A 16,038-nucleotide genomic window follows, 5' to 3' on the forward strand; every position below is an offset into this window, starting at 1 on the left:
GTACAGTCACTTTGGGAATCAGTATGAAGGTTACTCAGAAAATTGGGAATCAACCTACCTCAAGACCCAGCATATACCCAAAAGATGTTCAATCATACTACAAGGACATTTGTTCAGCTGTGTTCATAACAGCATTATTTGTAATAGCCAGAACCTGGAAACAACCTATGTGCCCCTGAACTGAAGAATGGATAAAGAAAATTTGGCACATTTACACAATGGAGTACTTACTCAGAGGTAAAAAACAGTGACATCTTGAAATTTGCAGACAAATGGATAGAACTAGATAAAAACCACCCTGAGCGAGGTAACCCAGACCCAGAAAGACAAACATGGTATGTACTCACTCATAAGTGGATATTAGGTATAAAGCAAAGAATAACCAGCCTACAGTCCTCAGCTCCAGAGAAGCTACGTAACAAGGAGAACCCTAAGAGAAACATATGAATCCCCCTGGGAAGGGGAACTAGTCAAGATCTCCTGACAAAATTGGGAGTGTGGGGTGGGGAGAGAAGGGAGGGCAGAAGGGGAAGAGGAAGGGAGAAGGGGAGGGGAGAGGAGAACATGCGGGAATGTGATGGCAGAGATGGGGGAAGGAGAGAGAGGGAGAGCAAGGGAAGAGATATTTTGATTGAGGGAGTCATTATGGGGCTTGCAAGAAACCTGGCACAAGGGAAATTCCCAGGAATCCACAAAGATGACCCCAGCTAAGACCTATGCAGTTGTGGAGAGGGTGCCTGAACTGGCCGTTGGCCTTGCCCTGTAGTGTCAGATTGATGACTACCTTAATTGTCATCATAGAACCTTCATCCAGCAACTGATGGAAGCAGAGGCAGAGCTCCACAGCAAAGCACGGGGCTAAACTTCTAAAGTTCAGTTGAAGAGTGGGAGGAGCAAAAATGTGAGCAATGGGGTCAAGACCGTGATGGGAATATCTACTGAAACAGCTGGCCTGAGCTAATGGGAGCTCACCGACTCTGGCCTGACAGCAGGGGAACCAGCATAGGGTCAAACTAGGTTCTCCAAATGTGGGTGACAGTTAATATGGGTGGAGAGATCTGTGGGGCCACTGGCAGTGAGACCAGGATTTATCCCTACTGTCTGAACTGGCTTTTTTAGAGCCCATTCTCTTAGGAGGGATACCTTGCTCAGCCTAGATCCAGGTGGGAGGGCCTTGGTCCTGCCTCAAGTGCTGTGTCAGACTTTGTTGACTCTCCATGGGAAGCCTCTCCCTCCCTGAGGAGTGGATGGGGTTGGTGTTGGGGGAAGGTGGAGGGGGATGGGAGGAGGTGAGGGAGTGGGAACTGGGATTGGTATGCAAAATGAGGAAAGATTTTTTTTTAAAAAAATAATTAATTACAAAAATCAGGATAGTGACACATACTTTACAGGTGTTACAACAGTTACAAATAATGTCTAGAACAATTCACAATCTCTCAGACATAGGATGGAGCCTTCTTAATAGTATTTACCAGAACTTAATAATGCATATACCAACATTTTATTAAGCTAGGCAGATTTTATCTCTATAGTAACAGTTTTAATACTCTATTTGAAAGTTAAAATTGCAATTAAGTTATTTAATTTATAATTAAATTGAATAATTTTGTGTTTTGCTGGATAAATAAGTACTAACTATTTTACCTAGATTCTAAGAGTATCTGTGGGATACTTCCTTTAAGTGGAAAAAAAACCCCTACAAAACAAAACAAAACAAAGCATGATGGGATAGAGGCTGCTGCTCGGGGCTTTGGAGGCTACAGAGATGGATGAGGGAACCTCGTTTCCCATACTCACATCGGCGACAGAGATAATCACCACAGAGTCCTTCTCTTCTTCAGGGGTCATCCTGGACAGAATAGAGGTCAGCGTTTGCTTCAGGTAGGTATGGTTCCTTCTGCCAATGGTGGTGATTCCCAGTGCGAAAGACACTGCCGACAGAGGCACACGCATGGAGGAAGTCATGCTTGACCATCAGATCTTAGTTACCCACGCCTGTGAGCTGGTCTTACACTTGCCTTTAAAAGGAGCGTTTTGAGTCACACTACCAAAATACTGTCTGTGCCCTGACTTTCATTTTCTGCCGTTTGCCGTGGACTGGGAATAAGTGCACTAGAATTCAAAGTGTTCTTAGGTTGCAGAATTTTGTTGTAGAGAAACGAAAATGAAACATTTTTCTTTTGTTAATACAGCTAACTCAGTATACTTCCTCCCACAACCTCTGGTTCTCCCATCTTCTTCCTGAAGAGACAGCGGAGTCCCAATTGGGAAAGACACTCTGAAACGTTGTCATTTGTGGAAACCATGAATGAAGTCGTTTCTAAAGGGTTTGATGGAGTAAATATGTATCTCAAATGACTTTAGGTACCTATAATGAGTACAGGTACCTAAGATGCACAGGCCCCTCAAGACCTAGACAGGAACTAAGCTTTTCCTGGGCATCTCGTCACCCTCACGTCTGGCTGTGTAAGGGCCCCGCCAACCTTTTCAGCTTTGATTTCCCCATTGTTTATATATATATATATAATATATATATAAATATATATTATTTATATATATTTAATATATATAAAATTTATATTTTATATATATATATAATATATATAAAATATATAAAATATATTTAATATATATAAAATATATATATAAAATATTTATATATATATAAATATATATATAAATATATATATATTTTATATTTAGTTTGGGCTATCTTTATCCTTCATGCTTAATATCTTACAGTTCCTGTGTATTTTTTCCTGCTGTCCATCAACTTCTATTGTAAGCTATAGTGCACACACATGCACACACACACACACACACACACACACACACACTCACACCATTCAAAATGCCCAGAAGGCTCTGAAGGGGGATTCTGATGAAGGTAGAGGTATCTACAATGTGACCTCAAAAAATTCCTCTAGTCTCAGTTCCACGGGTCTAAGATAGGCTAGAGAGTAATTAGCCTCACTGTCCTGGGTCTGGGGACTAAGAAGAGTAATGGAAAAGGTTTAGTTTGGGAAACACAGTTAAGAATTTAGTAAACACTAAATGATGTTTCAGAGTTCCACTATCTCCACACTCCAGGCCTGGGCAACATGTCAGAGGACTGTGATGCACACTTATTCCCGAGGAACTGATGCGTCTTGGGGCTGCAAACCTATTCTGTGAAGGGTCAGACAGCACAGACGTTTGGCTGTTGTGCCGTGCTGTCTCTAGCGAGAGCATGCATACATGAACAGAGCTGTATCCCAGCAAAAGTCTTATGTAGAATCTGGCAGCTGGGAAGACTGACTCAAGTTGGCCCTCGCACTGGAACAGATGAGACTTGTGTCAGACATTCTGAGACTTGGCTCGGTATCTGCTTCTAGCTGCAGTGTTGTGTTTTGATCTGTTATGTATGATGAACCTGAACTCATGCTTCTATGTGGAATAGTGATGCATAGCTGTAACCCCAGCGATCCGGAGGTAGGAAAAAGGCATTATGAGTTCAAGGTCAGCCTGGGTTACTGATGTGGGATTCCCCTCTGTATGCTGTGAATACCATTGGTTAATAAAGAAAGTGCTTTGGGCCTATAACAGAGCAGGACAGAACAGAGATAGGTGGGGAAAACTAAACTGAGTGCTGGGAGATAAAGGGCAGAGTTGGAGAGACACCATGTAGCTGCCAGTGGGGAAAGATGTGAGCCGCCAGCTGGAACCATGCCTGTAAGCCACGAGCCTCGTGGTAAAATATAAAGTCATAGAAATGGGTTCATTTAAGGTGTAAGAGTTAGCCAGAAATATGCCTAAACTATTGGCCAAACAGTATTGCAAACAATATAGTTTCTGTGTGATTATTTCAGGAGTCTGGGTGGCCAGGAACAAACAAGCGGCCTTGCCAGTTGTGGTGGTGCACGCTGGTAGCATTTGCTGAAGGAGGCAGAGGCAGGAGGACCACAAACAAGCAACCTCCTACAACAGGTTACACAGTGAGGTCCTGTCTCAAAAAGAAAAGACCTAAAACCACAAATAAATAAACAACCATCCTCTCTTGGAAACCCATCTTTGCTGATATTGGTCATAAAACGGCGGGAGGAACAGGACAACCAGCAGCTAACAACAGGCTTGTCCATGCAAGGAAAACCCCTTGTGGGGCACTTAGAAGATACTTCGTGTGTACTGGACGTACGTCACAGATGTTCGTGTGTACTGGACATACACCATAGATGCCTCGTGTACTGAACATATGTCATAGGTGCCTTATGTGTACTGGACATACATCATAATGCCTCATGTGTACTGGACACATATCATAGATGCCTTATGTGTACTGGACATACGTCATAGATGCCTTATGTGTATCTGACATATGTCAATTAATTTTCTAAGCATCTGTAATGAAATTGAACTTAAATTCAAGTCAATGAATTAAATGTAAATTAAATGTAGTGATTATTTTTTTCAAAATTCACACCTAATGGCTAGAAGTCTACGTAGTAGTATCTCACAACTTCAAATCCAAAAGTTTGGCCATGAAATCTAGAGGGATTTCTTGAAGGAGGGGGAAGATGGGAACCATTGAGAAGGGGGAGGATGGACAAGGGATGGTAGTGAGGGGACAAATATGACCAAAAAGAGAAGATAAACTCATGCGTGTGCACATGCACAACACACACACACACACACACACAAAATGACACACACAATGACACACATACAGATAATGACACACGTATATCCCACAATGAAACCCATTATTTTGTATGATAACTGAAATTTTAAGATATAGATCCTCCCCCAAATCAAAATACTTGAACTCAGTTTCCCGATTCTAACAGTTCTTACCGCCTGCTTTCCCTCTGCCAGTGGCTATGTCCGGGTAAATTCTCTCCACTGTTCTCAGATGAGGGAGGAAGAACTTCAAGCCTTCAAATCCGTTGGGACGTATTTCATTCTCACTCAGTCTGCTCACTTTCCTTTCAACTGGAAGAGAAAGAAAGGAGGGTCCCTGAGTTCACAGCAATATGTTTTGAAAATGTTATTTGTGAGGTAGAGGTGGGGGCTGCACATCCTAGCATGCATGCATGTGTGAGGCGCCTGCTGGGGCCTTAAAGTGGCATAAGGTCCCCTGGAGCTGGGGTCACAGCTCCTGAGGTGGATGCTGGGAGCAGAGTTCTGATTCTCTGGGAGGACGAGAGGCACTCAGAACTGCTGAGCCATCTCTCCAGCTCGACGCAACTTCTTAAAAAACGAGGGCTAGTTAATTCAGCCACAAACCTAGTGCTCAAGGAAATATCTGCAAGTTATTGTTATCATGATTCTATGTGGGAGAGTTCAGCGGTTATTGATGAGTATCTATTTTTAAACCAGTGTTTAATTTCAGCCCAGCACTGTGAGCTATACCAGAAACAAGCAGAACTGCCCGTCCTGGACCGAGGGGCATGGATAAAATGGGCTGTAATCGGTGCCCCTGCTACTTTGATTGATGTCCCTTGGTTAAAACTTGTAACTTTGTAATTTTTTATAACCGCTTAACATTCAGCAACTCTGTTTTCACCTTTGCCAAATAATCCCTTCTACAGTTTTGAAAAAAACAAACAAAGGAGGGGTTCATATTCATAGTAGCAATGTTGGAGAGAGGGTGATGGAGAAGGCTCGATGAGGAGAAGGTTGCCTGCTGGTTGCCCAGAGGCGTGTGAGACAAGAGGGATGGCAGACGATGCCAGCTGCTGGCTGCTTCTGTGAACTGATCGTGGATGTGGTAGAACTCAGAGAAAACATGGGGAGTCGCTGTCATGGCACAGACGGGGAAAGCGTATCATCTGTGTGTCTTCCCTGAGCTCTGCATGTCTCACAGTAAAACAGCATGTGAACTGGACTGTGTATTGGGGGGAAGTGACCTAGAGTCAGAAGCACCGACGTCTAAACCCCTGAGTTTTTGGAAACAGAGGACCATTCACAAAGGCAAAAGCAGCACGCACGGAAGTCTCCGGAGGCATTCGTTGTCTGGGCAATTTCATACTTCACTTGGTTCAAGACTTGCAGTAGATTTTGGCGATGATTTTCACTTTCATTTTTTAAACGTAGCATATTTTTCCTAAACTCCAAAACATGGTTTCTGCAATTAATTAGTTGATTGCCTGCAAAGGAAACAGAAATATCTAGTTTATGCATGTAGTGGGCAAAACGAAGTTTTCCGATAACAAAGGGGTTGTACATACATGGCACCACATATGAGAGTTATACATACAAGACACTATATTTGGATCTGTACATATATGCCACTATATGGGGGTTGTATACATATGGCACTAACATGGAGGTTGTACACATATGGCACAATATTTGGGATTGTACATATATGGTGCTATATATGGGGGTTGTACATAGACATAAGTGAATATATATTATATTATACATATACTATATACAGACGGCTAAAAGACCAGAATGTTAAAAAACAGTCATAGTGAGAAACGATACTATCAATGATCATTTTTATTTTTTTACTTTGTGTTTTATTTTTCCAAATTTTCCTTATTATGAACATATTCAATTTGTAATTATAGAGAAAACCCACTGGCCCTCCTATAAATGGATGCTTAATTATTTATCTGTGGAGCTGGGCAGTGGTGGCACATGCCTTTAATCCCAGCACTCAGGAGGCAGAGGCAGGTGAATCTCTGTGAGTGTGAGGCCAGTCTGATCTACAAGTTCCAGGATAGGCTCCAAAGCTACAGAGAAAGCCTGTCTTGAAAAATCAACAAAATTTAAAAAGTTAAAAAAAAGAGTTTATCTGTGGAAAGTCGAGGATGTTGCTGAGTGGGGCTCGCCTAGCACACACTGGGCTCTGGATTCCAGACCCATTGCCGGAACAAACAAAATATAAAATGAAAACCACAGTGACCAGGAACATAGATTAGTTGGATCTGAGGATATTCAACACAGGCAGGCATAGGAGCCAGCTAAGGAGGCTGAGATTGCTGAGTTATGAAGGCAGAAATCATTCCAAGCAGCAGATGAGGAGGGTGCCTCATGTTGATTAGGTGTCTTAGTTAGGGCTCTATTGCTGTGAGGACAATGCCCTAGAGGAAGAGATTCAGAGCCACCTACGAAGTTAGAGAAGAAGTTCTCACGGACACCCATTATCTCCCGTAAGCCATCCTTCTCCATCCTTCTCAACATTAACACGTCCACATCGCCCTTCAAGGTAGTTAAAAGATGGGTTCAGGGTAAATGAGAACCAAGAAGCTTCTAACCATTGCTTTCTTGTTACCATTGTTAGATGTTAGTAGGGAGTGAGTCAGAGCTGAAGAAAAAATCTTATACGTGTGCAAAAGGCCGGATATTTACTGAAATTCTACTTTTAAAACTCAGGATGCAGAGGCAGGGGATCTTTGTGACGTGAGTCCAAGTTTGCCTGGTCCACACAGTGAGTTCTGGGCCAGGGCTATGCACTGAGGCCTTGTCTTAAACAACTACTACTGAGTGCTCAATACCTTGCAGTATATGCTCCCAGAGTCTTACCTACTTCTATCTCTCATTTTACCACAAAAATATCAGGTAAATACGGGGAAATAATTCTGTGGATGGTTTGTTTTATATCAGAAAATGTGGATTTCTCTGGTAAACAATCTCCTTTTTCCTTCCTTCCTTCCTTCCTTCCTTCCTTCCTTCCTTCTTTCCTTCCTTTCTTTTTCTTCTTAAGGCCAATATGTTGGCTGAGCAAGCAGAGAGAGCTGTGCAGCAGAAGTTTAAGAATAAGACGTGGGGGGGGGGGAGGTGAGTTTACAAATTCCCAGGGTCTGAAACAGTGACTTCCTTCAGCTCTCACACAGATGGATGAACGAAGCAAATGGATTTGCCACATAAAAACTGATCTTAGTGCTTCTTGGGCTGAATCGTGTTTTCATCAAAGAACTGAACTGCCCAGTGTTCGTTTCACGGGTAGCATCCGAGGTGTAGCCACAGTGTACACTGTGTAGGGTCAGGGTTCCCTGGATAACTGTCTCTGCCAAATAAACCGTGTGTTGGAGTCGTTACCTTGCAGGTGATGCAATCTGCCTGAGACAGCCCCCTAGGGACTAATTTGGTACACATGAAGAGAGAGTGTTCTCTGGAGAGTACTATTCACAGAAACAGGCACACAGAGGTGTTTAAAGACATAACCGACAGTCGGCCCTGCTTCTTGCATAATCCCTGTGGGGAGTCTAGGTATCCCTGCTGTAGTAAGGAGCTCTCAGTGCTTACACAGGCACCCAGGCAGAGAGCAGGGACGATGCTGTACAGAATCAGTGTGGGAAGTTGGAGTTAAACAGCAGCTGCAAGCGCTGGTCCACTGAGCATCCTTGTGGAGCTGTGAAGCAAAGCCCAGTTTATATGAAGAATGGACCAAAGTGACTATTTTTATGCAGATTCTCTCTACATAGCCCTGGCTGTCCTATAACTCTACAGACTAGGCTGGCCTTGAACCTCTAACCCACAGAGATCTGCCTGTCTCTGTCTCCTGAGTGCTCAGATTAAAGGCATGCACACTATGCCTGGCTAGTGACTTCTATCTATTAAAAGCAAACAAATAAACAAAAACTCCAAGGGCCTGGCAGGATGGCAGGAACCACACTTACCACCAAGCTTGATGACCCGAGTTCAATCCCTGGAACCTACATGGCAGAAGAAGAGAACTGACTCCCAAAGGTTGCCCTCTGACCTCCACACCTGGACCATTCCACCCCAATAAACAGATGGACGCAGAAAAAAAGTAAATAAAAGGCTCCAGGGCCGGAACTACAGCTCAGTGGTAGATTCCTTGCCTAGAACAAATGTTGCCAAAAATAATTTTTTAAATGTAAAAGGTTCCTGATATGGTCCTAAGCTCTCAATTTTCATAACAGAGGGCTTCAAATTGCTCTCAGATTTTTTTAAAAAAAAGGATAAAACTAAGTGTGGGAGCATACAGTCAGCACCCAGGATGTGGTGGGATATTTGTACACTGTGTGAAGATGTATTTCTGTGATTGGTGTAGTCAGGAGGTATAGGCAGGACTTCCGGGCAGAGAGAGAACTCTGGGGAGAAGGAAAGCAGAGTTGCCAGCCAGATATGGACAGGAAACAGGAGGTACGAGATGGAAGAGAGGTAACAGCATGTGACAGAATGCAGATTCATATAAATGGGTTCACTTAAGTTATAAGGGCTAGTGGAGACAAGCCCCAGCTAAAGACCAAGCTTTCATAGTTAATAATTAGTTTCCATGTCATTATTTGTGAGCTGGTGGCCCAAATGAAAATCTGACCACACCAGGAGGCTGAGGCAGGAGGACTGTGAGATTCAGGCCAGCCTGGCTGCCTACCTAGCAGGACTGTCTCAGAAAGGGAGAGAAAGAGAGGAATTCACATCTGTGTGTTTAAGTTCTCTTGTGTCCCCTTATGAAAATAGAAAAAGAAATAAGTGAAAGTATTTTACATCTTAATTAATCCATTATATCTAGATGGTATTTCATTATGAAAATAACCAGTGGGATGTAGTGTGAATTCTAATTGGTCTTAATAATAAAAACCCAGGGTTAGATATTGGGGTAAATGTTGGAAGATCAGAGACATAAAGGAGCAGCCACTAGAGACCTTTTACCTGTCCTAAATTCTCAGACCAAAGTGGGCAAGATCCTGTTTCACACAAATCCTCAGCTGAGAAGGGAGAGCATGTTTCAGATTGCTCCCTGCATTCTAACTGACAACAGTCAAATTACACTACAGTCAGATACCTTAAATTGCCCAGGAGTGGCCTTTCCTTTATCAAGACATGATAAACAGTACAAGTGAGAGCTCAGTGGATTGTAAGAGTGCACATCCACTGCCTTAGCCTTTGGGGTGCTGCGAGTGTGCCCAGACCACCTGTCCCTTTCTCAGCACCTTGGGAATGTACCTTACTTTATGCTTCAGGTATTATTAGGTAAAAAGATGTGTGTTTGGGGGCTGGAGAGATGGCTCAGAGGTTAAGAGCATTGACTGCTCTTCCGGACGTCCTGAGTTCAATTCCCAGCAACCACATGGTGGCTCACAATCAACTGTAATGAGATCTGGCGCCCTCTTCTGGCCTGCAGGCATGGAGGCTGAATACTGTGTACTTAGTAAATAAATAAATTTTTTTTAAAAAAAATAGATGCGTGTTCTTCTACATTTTCTTCTTTTGCTTGCTGTACTTTTCAAATGTGTATGTGTTGCCCATAGGTGCACATGTGTTTATGAACATGCCTCAGCTCGTGTACAGGTAAAGGACAACTTGTGGGAGAAGGTTCTCTCCTTTTACTATACGGCTTCTGGTTATTGAAATCAGGTCAGCAAAGTCCATTTACCTGCTGAGCCTGTCCCAGTGTATGCTTTGGAGATTCATCCCTACAAATGGGCCAAGCTGTAATGCATACATGTTCACTGCTATAACTATGATCAGAGTGCATCACAACATGCTTTCACCTTGTTGAAGGATGCTTATAGGGATACTATGGATCAAGAACCTTTTATTCTGTCTTCTAATAAATGTATTCAAGTACTCCTCCAGAATATAGTAGTTTTATTGAAACTACTAAACAATCTCCATGTGTATGCATGACATACCCCCCCACCCGTTTGTATAGGTATGTAGGGAGATTTTCCCCTTCCAAAGAGAGTCTGGGAGAGATAAAATATGGTGCTCGAGGGTCAGCCTTTTCTCCCCCAATTCAGGCTGAGGCATGTTTCTCTGAAACTTGCAAATCATTGGGCCTGATGAAGAGGAACAGGGATGGGGAGAACAAGCTAAACCAAGAGAGACATCTGTGCACAGCTGCCAGGCAGGCCGGTTGAAGTGGTATAGACCTCCAGTTAACTGTGGCCAGAGACAATATTGCAGGGTCACCACAAGCATGCATCTGCTTGGTAAAGATCCTAGTCGAAAGGGGCTATGGCAGAGGGGCAGCTCATGGAGACCAGAGGCCACATCAAGGAATGAGTAGCCAGCTGGGAGAACCAAGCAAGACCCCAAAACAGCCACAAATAATCCCACAAAGAGCCAATCAGACGTAGGCCACAGAAACATCAACTAGAGAAATCAAAACCACCCTAGATCCCCGACCCCGACCCACCCCTCCCTCCCTCCTCGAACCCTCCAGGCAACCAACTACTCCACCCGCAGGGAAGCACCAGAAAGGTGCGAGATGGTATTTTCCAAAGGCGGCCAGAGGTACCTTCCCATCAGAGGTCTCCTGCTGTGTGACTTCATCCTCCATGCACCATGGAGGATGGTAAAGGTTGAGGACCAGTCTGTGCATCTACCCTGTGTTGCCTCCACAAGGAAAACATGGTTGAAGTCCTGTACTATCCTTCCCTGTCTCCCCCAACATCTGAGCTCATGCCACAGTCCTAAGGCTTTAGCTATAGTTGTTCTTGTTGTCCCCTTAAGCCCAGTGGAAACTCCTCAGAAAGGCGGAATTTCTGCAGCCGTTGTCGTCGTTGATCCATCGCTTACAATGGAACAGCTACTGACTTGTTCACTCATTTACTCAATCATTGTTGTTGTTGTTGTTTCCAAAAAAGTGTCTGGCCTGCTTGTTCTGTGCCATACACTTTTTTCTTGGACACTAGATTCACATCAGGGGACAAAACAAGACAAGAATAGAAAAGTATCTTCACCTTCATTCACTGAGGTTAAATGTTTTCAAACAAATCAATTATTAATACCATGAACTTACAGAAAACAAAAAATACTATCTGTTCATAAAATTAGTTGTTATTTATTTATTTATTGCGCCTATGTAATTCTGGCTGGCCTCGAACTCATAGAGATCTGCTTGCTCCCGAGTGCTGGAATCAACAAACATCAACTAATTTATAAAGGGAGAAAAGACTAGGTGCTAGATCTGGCTGTCTTTCTGTGTTTCTAAATTCGCACTGATAATATTTAAAGCTATTGGGAAAAGAGGAAAGATGCTGGCATGCTTGTAGTGTCTGGAGGAGGAGATCTGGAAAGAGGAGAGGAGAGAGGCCGCTTTGGAGGGACCGGTCAGCGCGAGGCCAGAGGGCCGGATCCATCAGCGCGCGTCTCATGGTGACTCCCAGGACCGGTTATAGCCCAACCGCCAGGGGGCGTGGGGCTGTGCCCTCCATCGGTACAGCCGTGGGGAGGGGCATGAGACCTCCAGGGTGTCCCTCATCTCCCTTCCTTCCTGACATAGGCGGTGGGACTCCCCGACTGAGGCAGGATGGGGACCGACCGTTCCCGTCCCCGTTCCCCTCCTTACTGGTTTGGTTCATCTTGGAGATACAGAAACAGGAGAAGCAAAAGAGCAGGGTCGCAACGAAGGCGAAGAGCAAGTTCACGTTCTTTGCCTTCATCGCGCCGGCGTCACGGCGGGTGGACGCGACCCGCGTAGCTGCAGGCTGGGGGCTGCACGCCGAGGCTGGAAGAACGCGGACCTGAGTCTCGGACCACGCGCGGGCCGTCGTTAAGGTCCCCAGCACTTTAGCCGGGTCAGATCTCGGTCCCTTCTTGAGCGCACTTTATGACCCTCTGGCTAGGGCAGCGGGGTGTTTAAATGTGAGAAAAACTGTGGGCAAGCCCACGACTGTATGGCTCTGGCTGGACAACACCAACTCAGCGTATTCTCCTGAGAGAACTCATCAGAATTTTGATTCAAAGGTGAAAAACCGCGAGGTCCTTTCATCCGTGTTTCCGATTTGACTTTTCCACTCTGAACTCTCTTGGAGACTCGCGGGCAATGGTTGGGTGATAAGCAATCTCTTTTCTGCAAGCGCACCCCGGTTTCTGGCCCCTTTGAGAGTTTAAAAAGATTTGGATTCCCATCTGCTTGACAATGGCACACAGAATGCTAAAGACCGGGAGTAGCGAGTAGTGAGACCCTGAAAGGAAGATAAACCTTTCCGCTCCTCCAGGCCCTCTGTTTCCCAGGCATTTGCTAAGCACTCTTAGCAGCCACAAGGCAAGCAAACCCTGATAGGTCAGACACACACTTGCCAGGCTACGGAGCGATGGAGAACGGCCATGCTACGGAGAACTGAGAGAAGGAAGGCCTCTGCAGAAGGGAAGGGCATCGCAACGGATTCTTATGCTCATTGGAGCAATTTTTTTTGGTAGCGTTTCTGCTGGGATATCTCACGTCCAAGCATCTCCCTCAAGCTCTGCATCTACAGAGCCCCTCAGTTTAAGGAAACGGCGTTAGACCAATCTGTTTTTACACTCCATCATTTGTAAAGTGTCTACAATCCTTAGAAACTTCTTGCTCTAGCCCCGCGTTTCTGTTGTTACCGCCCCGACACCCACATTGCGGCGGCGACATTCAAACTGATTCCTCCATAGCATCCACTCTCCGTGGTCCACACTTCTCCCACTAACAGATGATTTTTCCACCCGTCATGCCTGCTTGAGCAGCTCCTCTTTTCGGGGTAATAAAGCCCAGGCAGGCTCTTCAACTGGTAACCAACCAGAAAATGAGCATCGCTGTAAATCAACACAGAACAATATCAAACTGCCAATGGCCGGTTTACCGCGCATTACCCAATTTTCTGTCAGAAACTTTTTAAGCGCAAATATTTCAATGTTACCACAAGGTGGCAGTATTATGTTTCAACCAACCTAAACCAAACCAAACCAAACCAAACCAAACCAAACAATAACAATGAAATATTTGAATAGGTCCTTGTAACAGAAAATCCCCAAATCCTTTGAATGTGCTGGAATCCTTGGGTTCCTATACCACACTTGGATCACTGTTCATATATATTTTCATAGCTTGTTAAACAGACTCTTGGTATGTTTTCTTTCTTTCCCCTGGCAGGCCCCGAAGGGAGTATGATTTATTGTTGCTCACAGATTATCTCTAGAGGTCCAAAGTTATTTTTAGCTCCATATTTAGTCGAAGTTAAATGGATAGGATTGGGCTCTGACTCCTGGCTGGATGACCAACTGGCCGGCTTGTCACGACAACTATCCAAAACTTCCCAAGGCAAATCACCACAGTGCCCGCATCAGCACGAAAACCGCACTTGATTCTCATAAGTAACCATGTTTACACACAGTCTTAATACTAGCTGTGACAGCAATCAAAGAGACCAGATATCCTTGGGGAAAGGCCACAAACACACATTTGTAGCCAACCATGCTAGACTTTTCTCTGAGTGAGATCAGCCCCCAAATGCTGCCCGTTCAGTCTGTGGGACTGCTCTTCAGCTTACACAATGCCTGGCCTAACAGTGACTTTCTTAAAGCATGACCACTATGTTACATCGTGATGGTCCAGAGCTATCTGCAAGAGCCACTCTCCTGGCCTACCTAGGGTCATCAGAAGACACAAGCGGAGATTAGGATTTCTGCTTCCTTTGTTTCACAAGGAAAGATGACATTTCCCGTGTTCTTCAGGAATCTGTCACTGCCTGGCATCTGGCTGGTTCCAGCAAGCACTGGACCAAGCTGTAGGGCTTTCATTTTGACGGTCTTGTTGAATCTACATGAAGGGCACGTCTGTGTCTCACAAAGGCATTTAACTTTAAGATGGTAGTGACAAGGACCTTAGCCATGCCCATTCTAATTTTGTAAAATTAAGAGTTATATATTTTTTTCTTATTTCTTCCTCTGCATTGTCATCACTATTGGTCGATGTCTGTAGATCACACTACATTATTTTACATCAAAGGCTTGAGTGTCTGCGGACTTTGGAGTCAGATGGATCCTAAGGAAAATCCCTCATAAAGACTGAGGGATGACACTTCCATCTTGGGACAAAGTTTTCTGCATCCCAAGTACATGCGAGTTCATGCAGAAAGGAACAGTGCTGTTTAAAATTTGGGTCCTCTGTGGAGCAGATGCTTGAGTTGTAACAAGTAGATGGTTAGTAGCCATATCTGGCAGGTCTCACTGTCCAGCAGGCTCTCAAATCAACAGCTGTATGGTTTTTCCATCTTAAGAAATGGAGATACAGCAGTGTGACTAAGAATTAGAATCGAAGGCTGGAGAGACAATTTGGTGAATGTTTGCCATTGTCAGCAGGGATGTCTGAGTTTACACCCCCAGCAAGGACGTAAGAATCTTGCTGGATCATCATGTACTACACACGGTCCTAGAGCTTGGGAGGAGAAGGCAGGAATACCTGTAGTGTGCTCCCCAGACAGGCTATCTAAACCGGTGAGTTCTGTTTGGCTAGAGATTCTGTCTCAAAAAACAAGGTGTAACTGAGGAAGATGACCAGGTGTCAAACTCTGGTACCCCCTCCCCACCTTACACACACACACAGGTAGCCAGACTTCATTACAATGTAGCCTTTGGCTTTCTTTTAGGTATCTGATAAGGCCTGAAAGGGCACACGGTTTAATAGAGAGACCTAGAGAGCAGGTGAAGAGGGTCCCATTTTCACCTTTCTTAGAACTGCACTACTTCTTAACGGGCCCCATAGAAGAAGAAAGCCAAAGAGGGAAAAAAAAAACTGCAATGAACATCTTCTCCTGGAAACAGTGGGGGTTTAGTATAAACGAACACATACACACACACACACACATACACACACACACACTCAGAAACAGTTACAAAAAGAAACAAAAATCTGGCTAGGGAAAAATCTCTTGGAAGGAAACTGGCAGCTCCTGGGCAGGGATGCAGCTGGCCTGTAAAGATCCAGGAGCAACCAGGGCAGACAGAGATTTCTTTTCCGACTCCCCTGCTCTACACAGAGAACTGTGGACCTGCCACCAGTGTGCTTTTGTGGGCTCTGGGTTCTCCCCCTACTCCATTCGTTTGACAGCTTGCTCAATTGATACGAATTTTTCACCTTCTGGGCACACCCATTGTCAAGATTTGCCACTCAGGGACTGCATAGTAACCTATAAATCTGGACGTTCAGAGGCTGCAGAAACAGAACCACTTACTGTAGGAGCCTACAGAAGAGAAGAGAGGCTCTCTTCAACACTTCAGCAGGATGGATTCACTGGAGGCTAGGCTCCTGAGACTTTTCTTCTTCCCTGGGCTCACTTGAGCCACCTCAAGGCTGTGACCGGCAGCTGCGGGCAGAGGGACTCC

The 16,038-nt window shown here is 44.6% G+C and overlaps 1 protein-coding gene across 2 annotated transcripts in view; it reads right to left on the reverse strand.

Annotated features, from left to right (window-relative positions):
• Nucleotides 1–12,400, reverse strand: part of Mgat4d (MGAT4 family member D) — a 35,771-nt gene extending 23,371 nt beyond the window's left edge. For both annotated transcript variants that reach the window (XR_014999201.2, XM_048447507.3), the window contains exons 1-4: nucleotides 12,254–12,400; nucleotides 5,967–6,125; nucleotides 4,831–4,968; nucleotides 1,798–1,931 (exon numbers count right to left, since the gene is read on the reverse strand). Coding sequence is in view for 1 of the 2 variants with exons in the window: in XM_048447507.3 (XP_048303464.3) it covers nucleotides 1,798–1,931; nucleotides 4,831–4,968; nucleotides 5,967–6,125; nucleotides 12,254–12,347 (525 nt within the window). In the remaining variant the exon portion in view is untranslated. The remainder of the gene's footprint in view (nucleotides 1–1,797; nucleotides 1,932–4,830; nucleotides 4,969–5,966; nucleotides 6,126–12,253) is intronic.
• Nucleotides 12,401–16,038: the final 3,638 nt, after the last annotated feature.

Source organism: Myodes glareolus, chromosome 22 (assembly GCF_982192425.1).
Source record: "Myodes glareolus chromosome 22, mMyoGla1.1, whole genome shotgun sequence".
NCBI classification, from domain to species: Eukaryota; Metazoa; Chordata; class Mammalia; order Rodentia; family Cricetidae; genus Myodes; species Myodes glareolus.